We start from the raw sequence: 25883 nt of genomic DNA on the forward strand, positions 1-25883 counted from the left end.
TAATGTGCTCTTGTATATACACGATGTATCATGGGCCTTACTCACAACAGAACAAGTTACTTTGTACTCAGTCGCCAATTATTTAATTATAGGGTCCACTAACACTGTTCAAAGCTAGAAAAATATGCTGTGAATGGTGCTAGGGACATTGATTGTTTGATAAGTCACGCAAATAGATATTAACATCATACTACTGTTAGAAAACAGTGCTGAAAATCGGACACCTGGCAGTGCCAGACATATCTCGGAGTGCCAGGTATTTTCTAGAACGCAACAGCTCTCACGAAGTCACATAATATCATTTGTATCCCGATGTCGTATTGCCAGGAGCGAGGGAAGAGTGGGAAAATTAATGCCGTAAAAGGAGGTGCTCGAGATAGGCTTTCGATTATATTCCGGTAATTTGTGAGCCGAAACACGGCTTTGCTAAACACATTGGGAACTTGAAAACTTCAGTGTGCAACAGTACAGCTGGTTCAGCTTTCAGATTGTTGCGGACTGCAGGCTTCCACTTTCACTCTCACTGTAGCATCTGGCCGGTTGTCTCGGCACTAACGTAAACGAGGGCTTCCATCTGGGCCACAGAGTAGTGTAAACACGGAGGATATCGAGGTTGGAACAAATCGTATTTTAAAAATAAAACGATTAACCGTGGTGCCTTCGCGTGTTTGAAACTGTATATTTCCGAGATGATAATCTCACTTAAACAGACCCGGCGAAGTTCCCTTTTCCACTTCAGCAAGGACTCCACCATCGCATCCGGTGGAATCCCCATGTCACTGCGAAGGCGTTCGGCGCATGTGCAACGAGGTTCATAGAGACAGACGATTCCAGGAACTCGGCCCACCCGCTGCCTTCCCATCCAGTAAGTCGACTCACAACAACAAGTTAAAGTCCAACAGGTTTATTTGGTAGCACGATCTTTCGGGGCGTTGCCCCGAAAGCCAACGCTCCGAAAGGGAAACCTGTTGCACTTTAACTTGGTGTTGTGAGACTTGCTGTGCTTACCCCAGTCCAACGCCGGCAACTCCACATCAAGATTCCCATCCAGTGAAAGTACTGTTCGGGGAATGGCGCCTGCGCGGTGTTTATTCCTGAAATAACAGAGCCCGATCAGAGGCTGAATAAGTTGGGCAGCGTTTGTTCGCAGCAGAACTGCAAAGCGGATCAATACATTTGGCTCTGCTTGGTACATTGAACCATTTCGCCTCTGAATGTAAAATTTGGACCTGATCTGCCTAAATGCAAGCTGCATGGAAGCAAGGAACACACAATCTTTATCCACTTTGCGTTTAGTTCATATTTGGCAGTTACTGTCATTAGCGCGAACTAATGGCTGGAGATTGGAAAATTAAAAGAAAGCTGAGAGGAAATGACCGTGACCCGGGACAAGCAGTGAACGTTTATTGAAAAGCTAGCAGAAGCACGGGGCCAGAATATATTCCTTCCCTGACTCATGGTTGTATGATTCGATGTTCAGTTAACTGAACCGCACAACAGCTAACGGGAATGACGTATTCACCTAGAACAGTGAAAATGTTGCCGGGACAGCATAAATCTTCAAGGACAAAAGTTTAAATTCCATCAGGGCAACTGGCGTAATTTAAATTCAATTAGTTGATACAGCCGATACCAATGCTTAGTTCACGCTCGTGCACTTTACTGTTGCTCTTTTCAGATAATGAAGTTGAACTGAGAAAAGAAATTACAGCATATTTCGACTTTAAATAATATTAGTAACTCTTCCACTTCGAAATATGTATTTTTTGTTAATCTGTTGCATTTTACTGAGAAGTGCTGCAGAAATATTTTCAAATCGATGGAGTAAGGGAGATTATACCCTCTGGTCCTAGACTCTCCCACAAAGGAAAGAACCCTTCAGTATCTGACCTGTCAAACACGCTGATAATTCACATACGTCTTACTAAGGTGGCCTCTCATTCCTCTAAACCCCGATGATTCCCGGCCGAAACTGCTCAACATTTCCACTGCAAAAAAATCCGATGCAGTCCATCTTCATTTAAAGTAATATTCAGCTCTTTTATATTTCGTACCAACGTACATAACTTTCTACTTTACAGTCCAGGTGTAAAGCTTTTGCTGTTTGTATTCTCTGTAGTCCCTCTGTGTCATCCTCAGCAGTTGCCTTCCAATTTATATTGTTTTAGCTGCAAAGTTGGCTATTGTAAATTCACCTTCCATGTCCACGTCATTAATATATATTGCAACTAATTGTGATCCAGCACTGATCAAACTGACACTGCACTAGTTACAAGTTGCCATCCTGACAATATCCCTCTTTTTCCCACCTCCCTGTGTTTCTTTTTATCGGTTTGCCAATCCTCCATCCATGCTTATATTCTATCCCTTCCATGGAATCTTATCTGATTCAGTCGTCATTTTTCCGTACATAATCAAACATATTTTTTTCCATTGCAGTTATATTACATATATTGCCTCCCCTTTCTCTATCCTGTTCGTCACTACCCTCAATCTCACAAACGTGTCAGGCATGATTTCCACTTCAGAATTAGCGCTGACTCTACTTGATTACATTATGTATTTTCATATGCTCTGATATTACACCCTTAATGATGGCACCAATGATATTGCTAATGACGGCTGCTAGGCATACCATCCTCTAATGCACTGAACTTTGTCAGCCTCACTTTTGAAAAAGGATGTTACTTTGGCAGTTTTCAATCCTCTGCGACTATTCCAGAATTTAAAGGCACTTGGAAGATTACTACCACTGCAACCACCCGCTATCTCTGCATTACTGTCTTTCCTTTCGTAGGATGAAACTCGTAAGATCCATGAGATTTATTGGCCTTTAGTCCCATTGCTTTCATTTTATAGTGGCAGTTATTGTGTTAATTTCATCTCCATTTTGTCTCTTGAATAAGTAGTTGTTTGGAATGCTATTTGTGTCGACAACAGTACAAACTGAGGCAAGGTATACGTTTAAATCGTGCACAATTACCTGGTTCCCCACATTATTTCGACAGTCTTCTTCTCCAACGGGCTTTTGCCTCTCGCTTCCTTTATGTATATTTAAAGAAGCTATTCCTGTTCATTTTTATGTTTCTTGCTGCTTAACACAGTTTATCTTTATCGTGTCATCTTCCGATTTTATTTTAAATTTTCCCATCCATCTGTCTTTCAACTTACCGTCTACAAATTGTAAATTTTTTTCAGCTTAATTATATCCTAAAATTCTTTGGTTAATCCTGGCTGATTTATTCCCTTCCTCGAGTTCTTCTTCCACAGTGGGAAATAGCTTTCTCGTGAGACACGAACTATTTTCATTAATTTATAACTTTATTCCCCTCAGCAATAGATGGGGCGACTGAAATATAATGCAATATTTATCAAACCTCATGAAAAAGTGATTGTTTTTTTTGCACAGATGACCAAGTTTGTAGATGAGGGTAGTGCAGTTGATGTAGTTTGTATGGATTTCAGCAAACCTTTGAAAATATCCCACATGGGAGACTTGTAAGAAGGTAATGCACATGGGATACAAAGTAATCTGATACAGTGGATACACAATTAGCTCAATTTTAGGGTGATGACGGAAGAATTTTCAACTGACTAGAAGGCAGTACCAGTGCCTATGTCGTTATATAAACCTCCCAAACCACTTGCCTCTCACCCTGGATCCATATCCCATCGTGACATACCCTTCAACTCAAGTGAACGGCTGCTCTGTATCTACTCTGTTCATGATCCTGACAATCTTGTACACCTCAATCAGGTCGACCCCCAGTCTTCTCTGTTCCAACGAACAGAACACTAGCCTAGTCAACCTCACTTAATAAATAAATGTTCCATCCCAGCCAATATCCTGGTGAATCTTTTCTGCACTCCCTCCAGCGCAATCACATCGTTCTTACAATGTGGCGATCAGAACTATACACAGTACTCCAGCTGTGACTCAGCAATTGCCTATACAACTTCAACATGACTTCCCTGCCTTTGTAGTCTATGCCTCGATTGATAAAGGCATGTGTCCCATATGCCTTTTTCAGCACCCTGCTCATATGCCCTTCCGTTTTCAGAGATCTATGGACAACAACACCAATGTGCCTTTGTTCCACAGAACGTCCAAGCGTCATGCCATTGATTAACTACTTCCTTCCAAAGTCTATTATTTCACACTTTTCAGGATTAAAATCCATCGGCCGCTTATTTTCCAATTGGACGATTCCATTTATCGCTTCTTGTAGCCCAAAACAGTAAACTTCAGTGTTAACCATTCGGACAATCTTTGTGCCATCTGCAAACTTACTAATCCTACCCCGCGCATCGTCATACATGTCGTTCATATCAAGAATTAGTAAGTTTGCAGATGGCACAAAGATTGTCCGAGTGGTTAACAGTGAGGTTTCGTGTTTTGGGCTACAAGAAGCTATAAATGGAATCGTCAAATTGGAAAATAAGTGGCCGATGGCATTTAATCCTGAAAAATGTGAAATAATACACTTTGGAAGGAGGTTGTTAATCAATGGCATGACAATTGGACGTTCTTTGGAACAAAGGCACATTGATGTCTTTGTCCATAGATCTCTGAAAGCGGAAGGGCATATGAGTAGGGTGCTGAAAAAGGCATATGGGACACTTGCCTTTATCAATCGAGGCATAGATTACAAAGGGAGGGAAGTCATGTTAAAGTTGGATAGGCATTTGGTGAGCGACAGCTGGAGTACTGAGTACAGTTCTGATCGCCACATTATGAGAACGATGTGATTGCACTGGAGGGGGTGCAGAAAAGATTCACCAGGATGATGTCTGGGATGGAACATTGAAGTTATGAAGTGAGGTTGAATAGGCTTGTATTGTTTTCGTTGGAACAGAGAAGACTGAGGGGCGACCTGATTGAGGTGTACAAGATTGTGAGGGTCATGAACAGAGTAGATACAGAACAGCCGTTCACTTGAGTTGAAGGGCCTGTCACGACGGAATATGGGTCCAGGGTGAGGGACAGGGGGTTTGGAAGGGGAGGGGGATATAAGGAAAACCTTTCTACCCAGTGGGTGCTGACTGTTTGGAATGTGTTGCCTGGGAAGTTGGGAGAGGTGGGTTGCCTTACATCCTTTAAAAAAGTACTTGGATGAGCATTTGTCACATCATAACATTCAAGGGAATGGACCAAGAGCTGGTAAATGGGATTAGGTGGGAGGTCAGGTGTTTCTCGTGTGTCGGTGCAGACTTCGTTCGCTGAAAGGCCTCTTCAGCACTGTATGATTCTCTCATTCTCTGATTTATGCGTTTTAGCTGCTTTAGCAAGTCATATATAAGCTATTAAAATGAATCTAATAACGATAACATAATTGAAAATATATTCTATTTTACAGTTGAAGCGTCTCGTCACATGGCCACGCAAGGTACGATGCAAACATACGTTACTTGATAATAAGTAGTCGTTTGCAGGCAGAGAATTTGCGTATTGCTGAAAAACAAGACATTTCATCCAAGTTTTCGTCTCTCATTTATCAGGACATGTAAATGTGTAACAATTTGAAAGGGAACCAAAATTTATACTTCCTGAGAAGAGAGTCTTTGATTCACCCGCGCCAACACAGCCTGCTTCTCAGTTCCAGTGGAGCATGCGATTATATCAGAACTCAATCAGACATGGGTTCAAATCCCATCACGGAAGTTGGTGGAATTTCAATTAATTTGATTAAACTCGACTTAGAAAAACAAAGTATCAATAACGGAAACTATGACAATAATCGTCAATGGTTTTAAAAGCCCATTTGGTTTAGTGATATACTTTAATGACGCAGGGCTGCTTTCATTATTTTATCAGGCCTCGATCTCATTCTAGACACATGGCAGCGTGCCTGACTCTTTGCTAATCCCCGAAAGAGCCTAACACGCAGTTCCGTTCAAAATCAGGAAGTGATGAAAAACAAATGCTGGCCTTATCAACAGCGCCCACATCTCAGTAAGGAATAAGTAGAAATTAGCCTCCATTGGGGCAGATGTGTGACTTGTCTTTCCCTATATATTTACAGAATTAGCAAGGTAGACAGATAAAGGATGGTTTTGGCTTCCATCTCTTTGTACCAAACCATCAAATCAGCTTGAGGTGGATGATTTTTGGTGTGAGCAATTTTTGAGTTCTGGACACAAGTCTTCTGAAACATTTGAAATTATCGTTCTATAGATTGGCCGTATGTCACATCCAAGTAATCCTGCAGCAGATTTTTTGTAAAAACGCGCAGGCCAATTCATTTGTCGCGGGATCTGAAGAACATTCCTGCTCATCTGACCGTGCAGGTGACAGTGCAAACCTCACTTCCATGGGGTTTCTACTACTAATACTACCACTCGCTTTTACAATTGATGGACAGAGTGCATGAATCAGTCTCTGTCAAGTCAGCTGGAAAATGGCAAACCGCCTCCGGTGCGAATCATGAAACCTGGTTTAAGTAATAAAATATGAGGATGTGCAGAGATCGTGCTGCGGCACAAATGCTAGAATCTCGAACTGCCCTGGTACGAATGGGATGAAGAAACTGAATGTTGCCTAACCATTAGATTCCATTGTTGTGAAAGTCTCCAATGTATTGAAATATTGATCAATAAATACCTAATAGTTTAATTTCAATCTTAAGTTTGGACTGAAAGGGTTCCCCAATGGAATGAACGACAAGGCGTAGTAAAATTATTTCGTTCAATTTTTCTAATCATTATTGACTGTTATTCTCTTCTTGCAGCCAATGAACCTGAAGTAGTGATTGCGTATCCCCGCAATGGAATCATAAAAGAAGGAAGCCAATTCCAACTGAAGTGTCGGTACAACGGCAAAATTATTCCTGCTTATTGGTATCAAAATGAGGAATTTATTATATTCAGGAGAGAAAAAATGTATTCAGCATATGCGTACTCCAACAGTGGAGGTTCATATCAGTGTGGAGTTCATACCTTTTACTCTTACATTAAGAGTAAACCTTTGGATTTAATCATCGTCGGTAGGTAAAAATGGCGGGCAATGGTAACCGATCAGCATGAATCGAGAAATATAACACATGCAACTGGACCTCACAGTCACATGTCAAACACGTATACGTTTTAAGTAAAATTTCCCAGTGACAATTGACTGAAGTCCACAGTGTTTTGCCTCCCCGTTTGCAAACAGGTGGAAACTTAAAGTTCCCAGAACGAAATAGGCTACCTGCTGCAATTGGCGATATCAGCACACTATTGGCCGATTCTCAAAGTTGAACGATGATGTCAAAAGCCATGCAACAAATCGGCAGCCATTTTCACAGTATTTACTGTTATATTGAACCACATGAAAACAAGATCAACCGAATTCGATTACACTTTGCTGGGGTTTTTATGTGTAACTTATGCTGAAACAACTTGTAACCACCTGTTTTTTTTTCTGCATGGAACGCTGACTGTCCAAGTTGGCAGATAAATGTAGATTTATTAATCGAAGGATAACATGTGTGAGCTGAGTTCGAGAGGAAAGTGTCTTTTGGGCCTTTTTGATTTTTATTTCTATCAAATATCAGCAACATAAACAATCATAAAAAGGAAATATGAAGGTTGCTGTCCGGATGTCTGCGGTACGGAGATTGGTGCAAACAAAGCTGAGACTTATTCAGCAGATTCGCGTCTGCAACTCAAAAATTGGTCACAAACCTTTTTTTCCCCTAAAGTTATAGGCGCCAGAATATGGCCATCAGGGGATTTTCACAGTGACCTCCTTTCAGTGTTAATGTAAGCCCACTTTTGACTCTAATAAAAAAACTTAACATTTAACTTAAACTTGGGTGGTGAGTTAATTAGAAAGAATCTTACAGGGTCTGGAGCTCCCCTCTGCATGCTGCCCTTGACCTTACAGATGGTCGTTGGTTTATCATGCGCTGCCTAAGGAGACTTGGTGAGTTCTGTAGTGCATCTTGCACACCCTGTCACTGCAGTTTGTGGTGGCGAACGGAGTGAATATTGAAGGGTGGGGTGCCAAACAAACGGGCCATTTAGGCTTGGATAGTGCCAACAGAGTTGTTGGCGCTGCACTCCTCCAGGAAATTGCAGTGCATTTTATCACATAGATTTCCGATGTATGTCTTGTATTGAGTGCAGTAAGAAGTCTCACAACATCAGATTAAAGTCCAACAGGTTTATTTGGTAGCACACGTTTTCGGAGTGTTGCTCCTTCAGGTGAGTGAGGAGTGGCGTTGTGTTCATTATCTTGTAAATTGAGTTTGTGTTTATACGTGACCTGTTTGTGAACACAATTCCCCACTCACCTGAAGAAGGAGCGACACTCCGAAAGCTTGTGCTACCAAATAGACCTGTTGGACTTTAACCTGGTGTTCTGAAACTTCTTACTGTGCTTACCCCAGTCCAACACCGGCATCTCCACATCTTGTATTTAGTGAACAGGTGAATGCAATATTTGTCTAATATTTGAATCATCTATATTTAACACATTGACACCGCTATATTTATGACAAGTAGATTCAGTTTCTGCATTTTTTGGACATTACTTTTCGTTGATCAGCTCTTCGGTGGAATATTGAATGCCAGTAAACTCAAATCACGTCAGAATAAACAGGAAGGGTCGTTTCATTCAGAAAAAAACACATGCGTGTTATGCTTTTCAAATCATTGATCTGGAATTATAGAATCCTACAGTGCAGACGGAGGCTGTTCGGCCCATCAAGTCTGCACCGACCACAATCCCACCTAGGTCCTACCCCGTTGCCGCATGTATTTACCCGAGGGTAGTCTCCCTGACACGAAGGAGCAATTTAGCATGGCCAATCCACCGAACCCGCACATCTTTGGAGTGTGGGAGGTAACCGGAGCACACCTACGCAGACACAGGGAGAACGTGCAAACTCCACACAGACAGTGACCTAAGCCGGGACTCGAACTTGTGCCCCTGGCGCTACGAGGCAGCAGTGTGCCAAAGTGCCGCCCATGTGAAGTTACTTACCGAAACAATGTTGCTGGAATGTTGAACTGCGCACACATGATATAGTTAAAAGGATTTGAAATTTATTTTTTCTAGGATTTCTTTTTAATTGTTTTCTTTCTAAATCTTGTTTTGCAGTTTCCGATAAAACTTTAACTCTGGAAATTATGCCGCAATACCCTCTATTTGGAGATAACATTGTTTTGAAATGTCTGACAAAATCCTGGGCATTGAGAGGATATACATTCCAATGGTATCAAAACAATGCGTTTATTTCAGAATATGATGAAAGTCAGATCACAATCGGAGGGGCAAAATATTCGGATGAAGGAACTTATCGATGTGAACTCAGAAAAGATTATGTAAAGTGGATATCGAACGATGTAGAATTAACTGTAAAAGGTTGGTCATTCGTTTAATCTTTTCATTTATTCTGGAATTCATAGGGGCCAGCAGCCGAAATATATCAATGTTACGTTGAAATTATTTTCGTCAGTTCTAATTTTGGATCCAAAATTTCCCAGAGCTCCAATTGCCAAGTGTTTGCAACCGACATTTGAAATCAAAATGCACACTCCACTCATCGAATGGGATTCGAGTCACTCACAAAGAAACGTTAACTAATGTCCTTGGCGACACATTATGCTTCATACGATACTTTCAGCATTGATTATACTCACCTTATTTAACCTGTATTGCATTTCATACAATTTGGAATGTGTGTGGCCCAGCAGCATAATCTTTCACTTTGATCATTGCGGGATTCGGGAGCTCAAGCAAATTAGCCGAGTGGCTTTCTTAAGGAAATTTTGCAAACCAAAATTTTTGAGTATCTTAAATGGAGGAGGATAGATGATTCTTTAATTTTATGTTCTGCCGTATATTTGCACAGTGTAAAGGCAGGTCACTGGGCCGCTCTCGACGGGGCTGCCCAGCATGCCACTTTGTATCTTAGCCATCAGTATTGCTATCTAAATGTATAGTATGTTGATGAATGATGGCAGATTGCAACAGCGTCACGGAAAATACTGAGTTTCGAAGATCCAGGGCACTAAGGCACTAATGCACCCGGAGTTTCTTGGAAGAATTAGAACAACAATATTCCTGAATCTCATTAGAATGAATAGATTCAGAGCGTCAGGATCTTCTCGAATAGAAACGTTACGGCTTTTATTTGCTTTGACTTAAGTATTCTATACACCAATGCTTCCCGGCAAGTATCCACGTTATTCAAAGAGGTTCCATTCTTCAATCTCCTCCTGTTTGCCCAATTTACATCTCTGATCACCAAACACCGACCATGCCATAGTTGAAAACTCCTTCATCCTGATTCTAAAATGACAATGGCAGATTCTCTAACTAACTAAAAAGGAGGCACCCACAGTTACCACTGTCAGTTTTGTCATATCAATGTAATGAATTCCTTAGGGAAATCAACGTTCAGGTCAAAATATGGGAGGTCTCCCGATCCGTGCAGGAACAATGTGGAAGATTGTAGCATCATCAGAATCGGAACATGTCTACGTATATGTTAACGTAATGTGTGTTGCGTAAAGCATATATAGTATTTTATGTGATACAGGCTCTGCATTTAAGCTGCAATATAATGAGGTGCCCCTATTTTATTTTTTTAGACCTTTGTTCAACACCCGTATTGAAAGTTGATCCTGATGTTGAAGTATTTGTTGGACAACGGCTAAATTTTACCTGTTCGGCTGAAAAATTACAGGCACATTACCTCCTGTTATCCTCATTTCTGAAAAATAAGCAAACGCTCGATATACCTAAAGAACAGGACTATTATGTAATAGAAACTGCTGTGCTGGCTGACTCCGGGTCTTATCGATGTGAGGTAACATCTTCCAAAAGTATACAGAAGAAATTCAGTGATGCGCTTACCGTTTTAGTCAAACGTAAGTATAACCACTTGAAAATAATTTGTCTCGACGTTAATGCCAAAGGGAGTGTGTTGTTTACACTTACTAGCATTTTGCTGGCTGTGGGATACTGTCTTTATTTGGAAGGAAGCGCGACTTCGACTAATTCCACTTGAAGGAGGAGTCATACGAAGATATTTCATAAAGTACATTTAGTTAAATAAGCAATGTTTTGCTCATTATGTCATAGCGACCACAGAGAAAGTTTGCGTCGTCTGGTTGAGGAAGTCATGTAAAGCAGTTATGTTTATTTATCAGTTAAAAGGGACTGCTAAGATGTAAAACGCTTTGCCACTCGTAATGGCGAATGCAAAGAAAAAGATGTACAGGAGAACATTCATGATCTTCTTTGTCCTGCATTTCAGGATTTTAGCTCAAATATCAAAAGCGGGTGAATTCAACTTCTACAGTGCGATTCCAAATTAAATGCAAAAAAAAAGGAAATGCAATGATTGTATTCGTAAAAATGTGATTCTAAAACTATACCCCAACTAGTTTATTGACAGTCTCTCTGGACGAATTCTGGCGTGTTAACCATGTCTGTTCCCTAAGAGAGACATGTTCCGCCTCAAAGTCGTTGATATTTAGTTGACTTCGCAAGTGACCTATCCAGTCCCTGATTCGGACTATTCCACCTCGGGATGCAAACATAGGTGCACGGTCTCTTCGCAGCGTAACAGATGGACAACCAATGCGAGGTGATATGGTAATGATCCCCTCCAAAGACCTGATGCACTGTGACAAGACAAATTTGACCTACTAGAGAGGCAGTAAAATTCATGTAATTACTCCACGTTCCATCTACGAGATATTCGTGACATCGACCCCAGCATTTTCTTCCGAGATAACAGAAATTGTTGACACCTAATCCTTCAACCAGTTTACAGCTACCTCCAGTACGTAATCTCGGCATAAATGTGCACACATTTCTCAAATGTCTCGCAATTCTCCTCTGGTCCAAAAAAAACAAGTGAATCTACAACCCGAACGTGTAACTGCAATAACTCTTTGTAGCGCCCCAATAACCCCCGCCTATATTATTCTGGATTGTGATAGTGCATTTCATGTGGCCTAAGCACAACTATGCAAATGTTCATTTGAGCAGAATGCTGCAAATGATGCAAAGAAATCGAAAAAAGAGGCATGACAAAAGCTCAGCAGATTAGCAAACATGCGTGCAGAGAGGGAAACGGAGTGATAAATTTACTATATTATCGTTTAGCAGCATGTTTCCCCGTGTCTGTACTCAATGCAAATATTAATGAAGTTAAGGATCCCAGAATGGTTGTTTACTATTATTGTACTTGATTGCCGACATTCAAGGCCAGGAACGCATGGAACACAATACGCCATGCTCTTGCATGCGGCTTTGCACTGTGTAACTGAATTTACATTTATATCTCCCTATAACTTCAATCAAAACGATTCACAGCGCCATCCTATGTATCACATTGTATCTACTTTTTGTCTGTTCATTCTGATACCCTGGCATTTTTAGCTCAGTGTCTTGACAAGCAAGTGAGTACGAAGTAGACGCTTGTCAAAGTCGATGGATACATTTAGGTCAATTAAAGTCATTCAGTCTGATAGATCAGTAATTCTATTTAATGGATAATATAAATTATTTCAGTAATTCTATTTAATGGATAATAGAAAGACTTCGAGTAGGTTTTAACTTAAATGCAGTATCCTAGCGTACAAGTGTAGTTTGCAGTAACATAATTACTACCAATACCATATAACTAACAATATTTTATAATTACAGTAATTCCAGTATCAAAACCAAATCTAGAAATACAACCCCGATCAGAGATCATCGAGGGAGAAACAGCGTCGTTAATCTGCTCTGTGCCCTCCGGTTCCACCCCGATTAGCTATGTTTTCTATAACAATTTGACCAAGGAAATATACTGGGAGAACTCCAACCATTCCAGAATTATCTATAGTATTGTTAATGTCAGAAAAAACGATGAAGGAAATTACAGTTGCAGAGTTTCAAACCTGGCATCAGAAATGGCTCTATACAGTGAATCCAAACCGTTGGCAGTGATAGGTGAGTTCATTCATGATTTATCTTCCACAGGTTATGGGCCTCGCTGGCAGCGTCCCGATTTCTGCTCCCCATCCCTAATTGCCCCTGAAAAGGTCCTGGTGAGCCACTACCTTCACCAAACAATATAATCCAAGAGTTCTATGTGCACCCGAAGTGCTGCTGAGGAATGTTTTCTCCTAAGCACCATGAAAGAATGACCATATAATTCCAAGTCAGGATGGTGTGTGGCTCGGAGGGGAATCTAAAGCGGAAGTGTTTCCATACGTCTGCCCTTCGGGATGGTACACTTCGCCAATCATTGACCAGCGGATTTTCACAAGTGATCCAAATAGGGCTCATGTCTCACATTTCCATGTTTGTTGTAAGACATCAAGGAAGAGTCATCGAGGTTTATGGCATGGAAACAGGCCCTTTGGCCCAACTTGTCCATGTGGCACTTTTCTTAACCACTAAGCTAGTCCCAATTGCCCGCGTTTGGTCCATATCCCTCTTGACCCATCTTATCTATGTTACTGTCCAAATGCTTTTTAAAGGACAATATTGTACTCGCCTCTACTACTACCTCCGACAGCTTGCTCCACGCACTCACCATTCGGTGTGCGAAAAAAATGCCCTTCTGGACCCGTTGTATCTCTCCCCTTTCACCTTAAACCTGTACCCTCCATTTTAGACTCCCCTACATTTGAGAAATTAAGTTGACTACTCAACTGATCTATGCCCCTCATTATTTTATAGGCCACGAAATGATCACCCCTAAGCCTCCTACACTCCAGGGGGAAAAAGTTCCAGTCCACCCAGCCTCTCATAATAACTCAACCCATTAAGTCCCGGGAGCATCATAGTAATTTTTTTTCTGTGCTTTTTCTGGGTTAATGATATTCTTTCTATAATAGGGCGATCCAGAACTGTACACAGTATTCAGAGTTTGGCCTTATTAATGTTGTGTGACTTCAACAAGACGTCTCAACTCCTGTATTCAATATTCTGACCAATGAAACAAAGCATGCCAAATGCCTTCTTCATCACTCTTTCCACCTGTCACTCCACTTTCATGGGGCAATGAACCTGTACCCGAGTTCTCTTTGTTCCATTACTCTCCCCAACGCCCTATCATTAACTGAGTAAGTCCTGCCCTGGTTCGATCTACCAAAGTGCATCACCTCGCATTTATCTAAATTAAACTCCATCTACCATTCATCAGCCCACTGGCCCAATGGATCAAGATCCCGTTGTAATCCTTGATACCCTTCTTCACTATCCACTGTGCCACCAATGTTGGTGTCATCTGCAAACTTACTAACCATTCCTCCTAAAATCTCATCCAAATCATTAAAATAAATGAAAAATAAGAGTGGAGTCAGCACCGATCCCTGAGGCACACCACTGTTTAAAGGCCTTCAGTTTGAAAGCAACCATGCACTCCTTTTCGTCATGATGCCATTCAGGATCCCGTGCGATTTAACATCACACAACAACCTACCATGCGGTACCATGTGAAAGGCCTTGTTAAAATCCATGTCGACAGCATCAACTGCACGACACTCATCTACCTTTTTGGGTAACCCTTCAGGAAACTCAATCAAATTTGTGAGTCATGATTTTCCGCTTCGAAAGCCAACCTGACTGTCCTTAATCAGTCCATGCCTCTCTAAGTGCTTGTAGATTCGGTCTCTCAGAATACCTTCTAACAACTTATCCACTACAGATATTAGGCTCTCCGGCCTGTAGTTCCCAAGCTTTTCATTGCAGCTCTTATTAAACAAAGGCACAGCATTTGCCACCCCACCCCCCCAATCTTCAGGCACCTCACCTGTGGCTGCCATGATTCAATATATCTGCTGGAGGACTCTCAATTTCCTCCCTAGCCTCGCACAATTTCCTGGGATATCCTTCATCAGGCCTCGGGGATTTAGCTACCTTGATGCTTTTAAAGATTTTCTTCTTCTCTGTAATATCTACACTCCTCAAGACATCACTATTTATTTCCCCAAGTCCTGAACATCCATGCCTTTCCGAACAGTAAATACTGATGAGAAATATTCATTTCGGATCTCACCTATCTCTTTTAGATCCGTACATAGATGACCATGTTGATCCTTAAGAGGCTCTACTCTCAGCCGAGTTACTCTTTTGCCCTTTATGTATTTGTAGAAGCTCTTTGGGTTCTCCTTTGTCTTTCCTGCCAAAGCAATCCCGTGTCCTCGTTTTGCCCTCCTGGTTTCTCTATTAACTCTACTCCTGCACCCTCTCTACTCTTCAAGGGTCCACTTAATCCCTGATGCCTCTGCATGTCATGTGCCTCCTTCTTCTTGACCAGGGCCTCAATTTCCCGGTCATCCAGGGTTTCCTACTTCTACCAGCCTTTCCCTTCACTCGTAATGGAATGTGCTTACCCTGAACTCTGGTTAACACGTTTTTGAATGCACCCTACTTCCCAGCCGTCCCTTGGCCTACCAACAGACTCCCCCAATCAACTTTCCAAAGTTCCTATCTAATATCATCAGCAATTGCCTTGCCCCAATTTTAAATGTTAACTTTTGGGCCAGACCTATCTTTCTCCATAACTATATTGAAACCAATGGCATTATGGTCATGCTCCCAAAGTGATCGCTCACTAACACTTCTGTCATCTGTCCTTCATTATTTCCCAAGAAGAAGTTAGGTTTTACCCCTCTCTTGTCAGGGATCCACATACTGATTGAGAAATTCCTCCTGAATAAACTCAACAAATTTCTCTCCATCCAAGCCCCGAATACTATGGTTGTCCCAGCTATTGTTGGGAATGTTAATATCCCCTACTATTATCACCGGAATTTCTCTTGGAGCTATCTGTAATGTCCTTATATATTTTCCCCTCAATTTCCCGCTAATATTTGGGAGCCAATAGTACAATCTTATCAAAGCCATTACCCCCTTCTTATTTCTCAGTTCTAACCATAAATATCAGTGGGCGCACCCTCAGAAATAGCGCCTCTCAGCACTGTCGTGATGTTTTCCCTAATCAACAGTGCAACTCCCCCTACTCTCTTACCTCCTGTTCTATTGGGCTCAACATTGAGTTGAGAGTCCTGTCCGTCCCATAGCCATGCTTCAGCAATAACTGGAACATCCCAATGCCATGTATCCATTCATGTCCTGAGTTAATCTGCCTTGCCCATCAAGCCTATTGCATTGACATAAATGCAGTTTTATCTGGACTTCCCATGCTCTCTGTCTTGCTTTTGTTTGATCTGTCTAGTAAGCAGTCTCACAACTGATGCAAGGTGATGCATTTTGGTAGATTGAACCAGGGCAGGACTTACTCAGTTAATGGTTGGGCGTTGGGGAGAGTTAGAGAACAAAGAGATCTAGGGGTACATGTTCATAGCTCCTTGAATGTGGAGTCACAGGTGGACACAATGTTGAAGAAGGAATTCGGCATGCTTGGTTTCATCGGTCAGAACATTGAATACAGGAGTTGGGACGTCTTGTTGAAGTTGGACAAGACATTAGTAAGGGCACACTTGGAATACTGTGTGCAATTCTGGTCACTCTATTATAGAAAGGATATTATTAAACTAGAAAGAGTGCAGAAAAGATTTACTGGGATGCTACCAGGATTTGATGGATTGAGTTATAAGGAGAGGCTGAATAGACTGGGACTTTTTTTGTCTGGGGCATAGGAGGCTGAGGGGTGACCTTATAGAGGTTTATAAAATAATGAGGGGCATAGACAAGGTAGATAGTCAATATCTTTTCCCAAAGGTAGGGGAGTCTAAAACTAGAGGGCATGGGTTTAAGGTGAGAGGGGAGAGATGCAAAAGTGTTCAGAGGGGGATTTTTTTTCACACAGAGGGTGGTGAGTGTGTGGAACAAGCTGCCAGAGGTAGTAGTAGAGGCGGGTACAATTTTATCTTTTAAGAAGCATTTAGGTAGTTACATGGGTACGATGGGTATAGAGGGATATGGGCCAAATGCGGGCAATTGGGATTAGCTTAGGGGTTTTAAGAAAAAATGGCGTCATGGACAAGCAGGGTCGAAGGGCCTGTTTCCATGCTGTAAACCTCCATGACTCGATGACCAGGTTAAAGCCCAATAGGTTTATTTGGTAGCACGAGCTTTCATCACCTGATGAAGGGGCAACACTCGGAAAACTCGTGCTAACATCTAAACCTGTTCGACTTTAACCTGGTGTAGTGAGACTATTTACTGTGCCTACCCCAGTCCATCGTCGGCAACTCCACATCCTGATCTGTCTAGTACGAGGATTGCTGGCACTGCCTTTACTATTTATTGTGCTCTCTTTAGCTTCCGTGCTGTCCTCATCATTCTCCCCTCTCTCCCTACTGCTTTGGGTTCCAGTAAATTTGCAGATAGCACTAAAATATGTGGTATTGTAGACAGTGAAGAAGGTTGTCATCAATTGCAATAGGATCGTCATTGAATTGGGCTGAGAAATGGCAAATGGAGTTCAATGCAGATATATGCGTGGTGTTTCATTTTGGAAAGTCAAATCAAGGGAGGACCTTAGGGAGTATCGTGGAACACAGGGACCTTGGGGTTCAGGTGCACGGTTTTCTAAAGTTGGATTCACAGGTAGTTAGGGCAGTGAGGAAGGCTTTTGGCATGCTCACCCTCATCAGCCAGGGCATTGAGTATAGAAATTGGGAAGTTGTGTTGCAGTTGTACAGGATGTTGGTGAGGTTGCACTTTTAATATTGCCTTCAGTTTTTGGTGCCTTGCTGCAGGAAAGATAGTATTAAACTGGAGAATTTGCAGAAGAAATTGACAAGGATGTTGCCTGACTCAAGGGACTGAGATATAGAGGGAGACTGGACAGGCGAGGACTGTTTTCTTTGGAGCGTCAGAGACTGAAGGGTGATCTTATAGAGGTGCATCCGATCAGGAGAGGCATGGAGAGTGTGGATGCACTCAGTCTTCTTCCCAGGGTTGGGGAATCGAGAATTAGAGGACATAGATTTAAGTTAAGAGGGAAAGCAAATAATGGGAACCAGAGGAGTAATTGTTTTGGAAAAAAGATATTTACGTTTGTGGAATGAGCTGCCGGAGGAAGCTGCTGAGGCAGGGACATTGACAACATTTAAATGGCGTTTGGACAGATACACGGATGGGAAAGTTAAGAGGTATATGTGCCAAATGCAGGCAAATGGGGTTAGCTTAGATGGCAGCTTGTTCGGCATAGACCAGTTCGTGCCGAAGGTCCTGTCTCCATGCCGTTGATTCTATGATTCTATGAATTCCGTGCTGTTAGTTGGAACACATGATGTTGACGTCGATCTAATCCACACCAGTTGCCACGAAAGCCGATCACTGCATGTCCCCAGCATAATGTTATTCGTCATGAACAACCATAAATGGGACAGACCATGCGAGAACCGCAGATATTAGAACATAGAACAGTACAGCACAGAACAGGCCCTTCGGCCCACGATGTTGTGCCGAGCTTTATCTGAAACCAAGATCAAGCTATCCCACTCCCCATCATCCTGGTGTGCTCCATATGCCTATCCAATAACCGCTTAAATGTTCCTAAAGTGTCTGACTCCACTATCACTGCAGGCAGTCCATTCCACACCCCAACCACTCTCTGCGTAAAGAACCTACCTCTGATATCCTTCCTATATCTCCCACCATGAACCCTATAGTTATGCCCCCTTGTAATAGCTCCATCCACCCGAGGAAATAGTCTTTGAACGTTCACTCTATCTATCCCCTTCATCATTTTATAAACCTCTATTAAGTCTCCCCTCAGCCTCCTCCGCTCCAGAGAGAACAGCCTAGCTCCCACAACCTTTCCTCATAAGCCCTACCTCCAAACCAGGCAGCATCCTGGTAAATGTCCTCTGCACTCTTTCCAGCGCTTCCACATCCTTCTTATAGTGGGGTGACCAGAACTGCACACAATATTCCAAATGTGGTCTCACCAAGGTCCTGTACAGTTGCAGCATAACCTCACGGCTCTTAAACTCCAACCTCCTGTTAATAAAAGCTAACACACTATAGGCCTTCTTCACAGCTCTATCCACTTTGAGTGGCAACCTTTAGAGATCTGTGGATATGGACCCCATGATCTCTCTGTTCCTCCACAGTCTTCAGAATCCTACCCTTGACTCTGTAATCCACATTTAAATTAGTCCTACCAAAATGAATCACCTCACATTTATCAGGGTTAAACTCCATTTGCCATTTTTCAGCCCAGCTTTGCATCCTATCTATGTCTCTTTGCAGCCTCCAACAGCCCTCCACCTCATCCACTACTCCACCAATCTTGGTGTCAGCAGCAAATTTACTGATCCACCCTTCAGCCCCCTCCTCTAAGTCATTAATAAAAATCACAAAGAGCAGAGGACCAAGGACTGATCCCTGTGGCACTCCGCTAGCAACCTGCCTCCAGTCCGAAAATTTTCCATCCAACACCACCCTCTGTCTTCGATCAGATAGCCGGTTACCTATCCAATCGGCCAACTTTCCCTCTATCCCACACCTCCTTACTTTCATCATAACCCGACCATGGGGACCTTATCAAACGCCTTACTAAAATCCATGTATATGACATCAACTGCCCTACCTTCACTTAGTTACCTCCTCAAAAAATTCTATCAAATTTGTAAGGCACGACTTGCCCTTCACGAATCCGTGCTGACTATCCCGGATTAATCCGCATCTTTCTAAATGGTCGTAAATCCCAACCCTAAGGACCTTTTCCATCAATTTACCAACCACCGAAGTAAGACTAACCGGTCTATAATTACCAGGGTCATTTCTATTCCCTATCATAAACAGAGGAACAACATTCGCCACTCTCCAGTCCTCTGGCAACATCCCCGTGGACAGTGAGGACCAAAGATCAAAGCCAAAGGCTCTGAAATCTCATCCCTTGCCTCACAAAGAATCCTAGGATATATTTCATCAGGCCCAGGGGACTTATCGACCTTCAGTTTATTCAAAACTGCCAGTACCTCCTCCCTCCGAACATCTATTTCCTCCAGCCTATTAGCCTGTAACACCTTTTCTTCAAAAACATGGCCCCTCTCCTTGGTGAACACTGAAGAAAAGTATTCATTCGTCACCTCGCCTATCTCCACTGACTCCATACACAAGTTCCCACTACTGTCCTCGACCGGCCCTAACCTCACGCTTTTCATTCTCTTATTCCTCACATAAGAGTAAAAAGCCTTGGGGTTTTCCTTGATCCGACCCGCCAAGGACTTCTCATGTCCCCTCCTAGCTCTCCTAAGCCCCTTTTTCAGCTCGTACCTTGCTAACTTGTAACCCTCAATCGAGCCATCTGAACCTTGTTTCCTCATCCCTACATAAGCTTCCCTCTTCCTTTTCACAAAGTTTCCTCATCCCTACATAAGCTTCCCTCTTCCTTTTCCTTCTTCCACCAATCTGCGTTACTCACATTGTTTGCAATAATGGATACTTGTTCAGTAGTCCGTGGTACTTTGACGAGATTTTCAATCTACATTTGTTAATTTAGTTCAAATCATGCCAGCTGCCATGGTGCTACTTGAATCCGCGACCCCAGGGCATTCTCCTGAGCCTCCGGACAAATTGGTCATTTGCATACGTCTGCACCAATCAAAATAATTTCTACGATTCATTGCAATTTGGCATCCAAAATTAGTTTCCCTTTTCGATTTTCATGATGAATTAATTCGCTAATTTCGCAACCACATTTGTTTTCTTCCAGTTCCTGTTGCCGGCGCTTCTCTCACTTCTAACGCCAACAAAACGGAATGTTCAATCGGGGATCGTCTCGTTCTGCAGTGCCAATTGAAGGAAGGCACCTCTCCCCAATTCCTTTGGTACCTGAACCATCAGCAGTTGGGAAGTATCAGCGAGTATTATAATTTCAGCACCGACGGGAGTCAGCTCAATATTCATTCATTCCAGATACACGATAAAGGGCAATATCACTGTGTAGCAACCAACAGAGGTCCCGATGAAGTGACATTTAACACATCCAGCAATTATGTCGATATCGAAGTACCAGGTAATAACATATTGTGACTTGTTTTGATTTAATGGGAGACTGTTTAATGAATCCCGTTGGTATATGCTTAATAATAAACTCCCGTCCTAAATATTTAAGCGATGGATGCATGTATATAAGTATTCAATTGAAATGGCAACCCTGCTACTGAACAGTCCATCGGCGATTAAAATGGCTAATCAAATGGCGTCTGTGAAGAAAGTGAGCAACATAGAAACCTAGACAGAGAACAGGGTAGAATACGACTTTGGAGGATGGAAATGCCATTTTTAGCCCTTCCGAGTTTGCTTTTCTATTCAGTTAGAATATCCTTGATCTTCTTGTTGTCTGAAATTGCCTTTCCAGTCCTTTCCACCTAAGCCTTCATTCTCTTGTATATCCAGAACCTGCAATGAATAAATTCAATTGCCCAACCTGACTCGTTGTCGGGCGAGGGAATTTCTCCATTTAAAGGCAATCTAAGAAAGGGAAAGAAAATTCTAATCTCCGTGTTAAAACGTGGACTTTCACTTATTTAACTGTATCCCATTGTTCTGGTCCCTCCGAGAAGGGAAAGCATGTTGTAGCTGTCGCCGCACGATTTTATGTGATTCAAAGTGACGCACTCGCGTTATTTTAAATTGCAATGGGCATCGTCACAAAGTGTTGGTTCTTCCTTGCGAAAATGTCACTTGAGAAAGAGAAAGGGAAGGATAGAAGTTGAAGGGTATATAGGTAGACAACTCACACACACACAGACACACACGCACACACACACACAAAGAGAGAGATAGATATTGATATAGATGGATAGATAAATAGGTAGGTAGGTAAATAGGTAGTTAGATAAATGGGTAGATAGATAGCTAGATAGCGAAATAGAAAGAAAGAAAGAATGATTGATGATTGAATGAAAGAAAGATTGAATGATTGAATGAAAGAACGATTGAATGATTGAATGAAAGAAAGATTGAATGATTGAATGTATGAAAGAAAGATGGAATGAATGAAAGAAAGATTGAATGAAAGAAAGATTGAATGAAAGAAACATTGAATGAAAGAAACATTGAATGAATGAAAGAAAGATTGAATGAAAGACAGATTGAATGAAAGAAAGATTGAATGAATAATTGAGAGGTCGATTGTATCAATAGTTGCACCTCTATCCATTGGAAAATAGGAGCTGTGAGGAAATTGGTGCGAGTGTCATTTAATGTTGGGCAGTGGATTTCTGTTAGGTGGATTTTCAGGATGGTGTGGCTTTTCAGGTCGAAACATCTGGCAGTCCAGCAACTGAATTTACGGCTTGCTTTTCCAGAGGTATGCATTTAAATATGGAGCAATTGTGGCCTGAAATAAGAGAACAGTAGTGGGTAGCAATTACAATTCAACATGGAATGTATGATGCATGGGGCTGCACGATGTTGTTCATGCAATTATACATATTTGTATCCAGAACAGAGTCATGCAACTGCCATCACCACATCGGTTATTCCACTTCTTCTTATCGCTGCCCTGTTTGCATACTTATGCTTCAAACAGCGGATCACTAAGCAAGGTGAGCAATGTCTTGAGGCAGGATGTTACACTGCCTTGACAAGATTGTATTTACTCAATACTCAGCTACAGTATTATACATCTAACACGTTAACTTGCGTGGATAATTCGTGCTCTGAAATAGAAGGATAATATGAATTCCATACAAGAGCTTGAATGTTGCAATTATTTTCCAACTTGTATTCATTAAGACAAAGACAAATTTTAGACGATCCCGACAATTCTTACCACCAGAGAAAAAGAAAAATGCCCATTGCTTTGACAGATCGAATTTTCTTGGCATAGTTCATTACAAGGAGAAAATTTACTCGGGAATTGAGACTCTCCGGTACTCCCAGTAATTCAAAAATAGGACGTTTGAGTATCATTTTAAAAAATTTTCTGAGAATTTCGGTGGCTGAATGTATTTCACGGCAAATCATCTCAATTCACTTCAAGCATTGCTGGAGTCAAGTAGAGACAACTGCCACATAATGGTCAGGGCTTTCTCCTGTCACAGAAATGGTCGTGATCCTCTGATAATTGGTATTCTTGTGTTTGTCCTGGTGAGTTCGAGGTTATTCTTTTCAGGTGGGATGCCGGTCATTAAACGAATATTGAATTTCAAATGACTGTAAGAATGACTTATTCATGGATTGCATTAATCAGTTTGCGGATTATTTTTCTTCTTCATGCATGGTTGCGTTAGGGCGATGGAAACAAATAGATCTCACACCGTCTATTGACTAAAACAGATAATAGGTATATAATGCGTATTAGAACATAGAACATAGAACAGTACAGCACAGAACAGGCCCTTCGGCCCACGATGTTGTGCCGAGCTTTATCTGAAACCAAGATCAAGCTATCCCACTCCCTATCATCCTGGTGTGCTCCATGTGCCTATCCAATAACCGCTTAAATGTTTCTAAAGTGTCTGACTCCACTATCACTGCAGGCAGTCCATTCCACACCCCAACCACTCTCTGCGTAAAGAACCTACCTCTGATATCCGTCCTGTATCTCCCACCACGAACCCTATAGTTATGCCCCCTTGTAATAGCTCCATCCACCCGAGGAAATAGTCTTTGAACGTTCACTCTATCTATCCCCTTCATCATTTTATACACCTCTATTAAGTCTCCCCTCAGCCTCCTCCGCTCCAGAGAGAACAGCCCTAGCTCCCTCAACCTTTCCTCATATGACCTACCCTCCAAACCATGCAGCATCCTGGTAAATCTCCTCTGCACTCCTTCCAGCGCTTCCACATCCTTCTTTTAGTGAGGTGACCAGAACGGCACACAATATTCCAAATGTGGTCTCACCAAGGTCCTGTACAGTTGCAGCATAACCCCACGGCTCTTAAACTCCAACCCCCTGTTAATAAAAGCTAACACACTATAGGCCTTCTTCACAGCTCTATCCACTTGACTGGCAACCTTTAGAGATCTGTGGATATGGACCCCAAGATCTCTCTGTTCCTCCACAGTCTTCAGAACCCTACCTTTGACCCTGTAATCCACATTTAAATTTGTCCTACCAAAATGAATCACCTCACATTTATCAGGGTTAAACTCCATTTGCCATTTCTCAGCCCAGCTTTGCATCCTATCTATGTCTCTTTGCAGCCTACAACAGCCCTCCACCTCATCCACTACTCCACCAATCTTGGTGTCATCAGCAAATTTACTGATCCACCCTTCAGCCCCCTCCTCTAAGTCATTAATAAAAATCACAAAGAGCAGAGGACCAAGCACTGATCCCTGCGGCACACCGCTAGCAACCTGCCTCCAATCCGAACATTTTCCATCGACCACCACCCTCTGTCTTCGGTCAGACAGCCAGTTACCTATCCAATCGGCCAACTTTCCCTCTATCCCACACCTCCCCACTTTCATCATAAGCCGACCATGGGGGACCTTATCAAACGCCTTACTAAAATCCATGTATATGACATCAACTGCCCTACCTTCATCAACACACTTAGTTACCTCCTCAAAAAATTCTATCAAATTTATGAGGCACGACTTGCCCTTCACGAATCCGTGCTGACTATCTCGGATTAATCCGCATCTTTCTAAATGGTCGTAAATCCCATCCCTAAGGACCCTTTCCATCAATTTACCAACCACCGAAGTAAGACTAACCGGTCTATAATTACCAGGGTCATTTCTATTGCCTTTCTTAAACAGAGGAACAACATTCGCCATTCTCCAGTCCTCTGGCACCATCCCCGTGGACAGCGAGGACCCAAAGATCAACGCCAAAGGCTCTGCAATCTCATCCCTTGCCTCCCACAGAATCCTAGGATACATTTCATCAGGCCCAGGGGACTTATCGACCTTCAGTTTATTCAAAACTGCCAAGACGTCCTCCCTCCGAACATCTATTTCCTCCAGCCTATTAGCCTGTAACACCTTCTCTTCCTCAAAAACATGGCCCCTCTCCTTGGTGAACACTGAAGAAAAGTATTCATTCATCACCTCGCCTATCTCTACTGACTCCATACACAAGTTCCCACTACTGTCCTTGACCGGCCCTAACCTCACCCTGGTCATTCTTTTATTCCTCACATAAGAGTAAAAAGCCTTGGGGTTTTCCTTGATCCGACCCGCCAAGGACTTCTCATGTCCCCTCCTAGCTCTCCTAAGCCCCTTTTTCAGCTCATTCCTTGCTAACTTGTAACCCTCAATCGAGCCATCTGAACCTTGTTTCCTCATCTCTACATAAGCTTCCCTCTTCCTTTTCACAAGACATTCCACCTCTTTTGTGAACCATGGTTCCCTCACTCGGCCATTTCCTCCCTGCCTGACAGGAACATACCTATCAAGGACATCCAGTATTCAAATCTTAAGATTAATGTTGAATGTTGTGTGCTAAGATTAATGGTGCAAAATTAAACCATCGCTATTAACGTGTATAATTTGAAATTGCAGTGATCAATAATAAAGGGTTGCGTCTTTTTCAGGATGTTGATGCTGTGCACCCCCATCTCCGCGCCCCCCCCCCTCCCGCCCCCAACTCAATAGGTGGGCATCACTGCTAACAAATAAATATGAAGAGTTAAGTCATTGCTCAGACGCAAATTGGTTCTAAAAGGTGTTGGCCGTAAAGTGAATACCTTAAGAGCAAAGATGGGCAACAACAAAGCGTACTCAATAAACAAAGGGAGGAAAAAGAGGAAGCAATGCGACTAATCTTCTTATTGTTCTCAGATGCAGGTCTGGCCGCAGGGGTTTGGAACATTGGAATTATTGTACGGTTTTCAAATAACGAAATAATGTTAAGATTAATCCATCAGTGGCAGATTAGGCACTATAACATTTGCAGTTGGAAATCTTTTAGAAAGTATAATCGCGTGAGTTTTGAAGTGGAGCTTGTTCCAGGCTGGTTTCGTTACGAAAGTCAGCACATATTTATTCAGGGAAGATGTTT

At 42.2% G+C, this 25883-nt stretch overlaps 1 protein-coding gene across 2 annotated transcripts in view; it reads left to right on the forward strand.

Moving 5' to 3' along the window:
• Positions 1–1033: 1033 nt before the first annotated feature.
• The window catches only part of LOC144493875 (Fc receptor-like protein 2), a 45002-nt gene continuing 20152 nt past the window's right edge, over positions 1034–25883 (forward strand). For both annotated transcript variants that reach the window (XR_013497803.1, XM_078213454.1), the window contains exons 1-8: positions 1034–2025; positions 5358–5387; positions 6729–6983; positions 9083–9346; positions 10579–10857; positions 12647–12934; positions 20631–20933; positions 22369–22470. Coding sequence is in view for 1 of the 2 variants with exons in the window: in XM_078213454.1 (XP_078069580.1) it covers positions 5375–5387; positions 6729–6983; positions 9083–9346; positions 10579–10857; positions 12647–12934; positions 20631–20933; positions 22369–22470 (1504 nt within the window). In the remaining variant the exon portion in view is untranslated. The remainder of the gene's footprint in view (positions 2026–5357; positions 5388–6728; positions 6984–9082; positions 9347–10578; positions 10858–12646; positions 12935–20630; positions 20934–22368; positions 22471–25883) is intronic.

This window comes from Mustelus asterias, chromosome 5 (genome assembly GCF_964213995.1).
Source record: "Mustelus asterias chromosome 5, sMusAst1.hap1.1, whole genome shotgun sequence".
NCBI classification, from domain to species: Eukaryota; Metazoa; Chordata; class Chondrichthyes; order Carcharhiniformes; family Triakidae; genus Mustelus; species Mustelus asterias.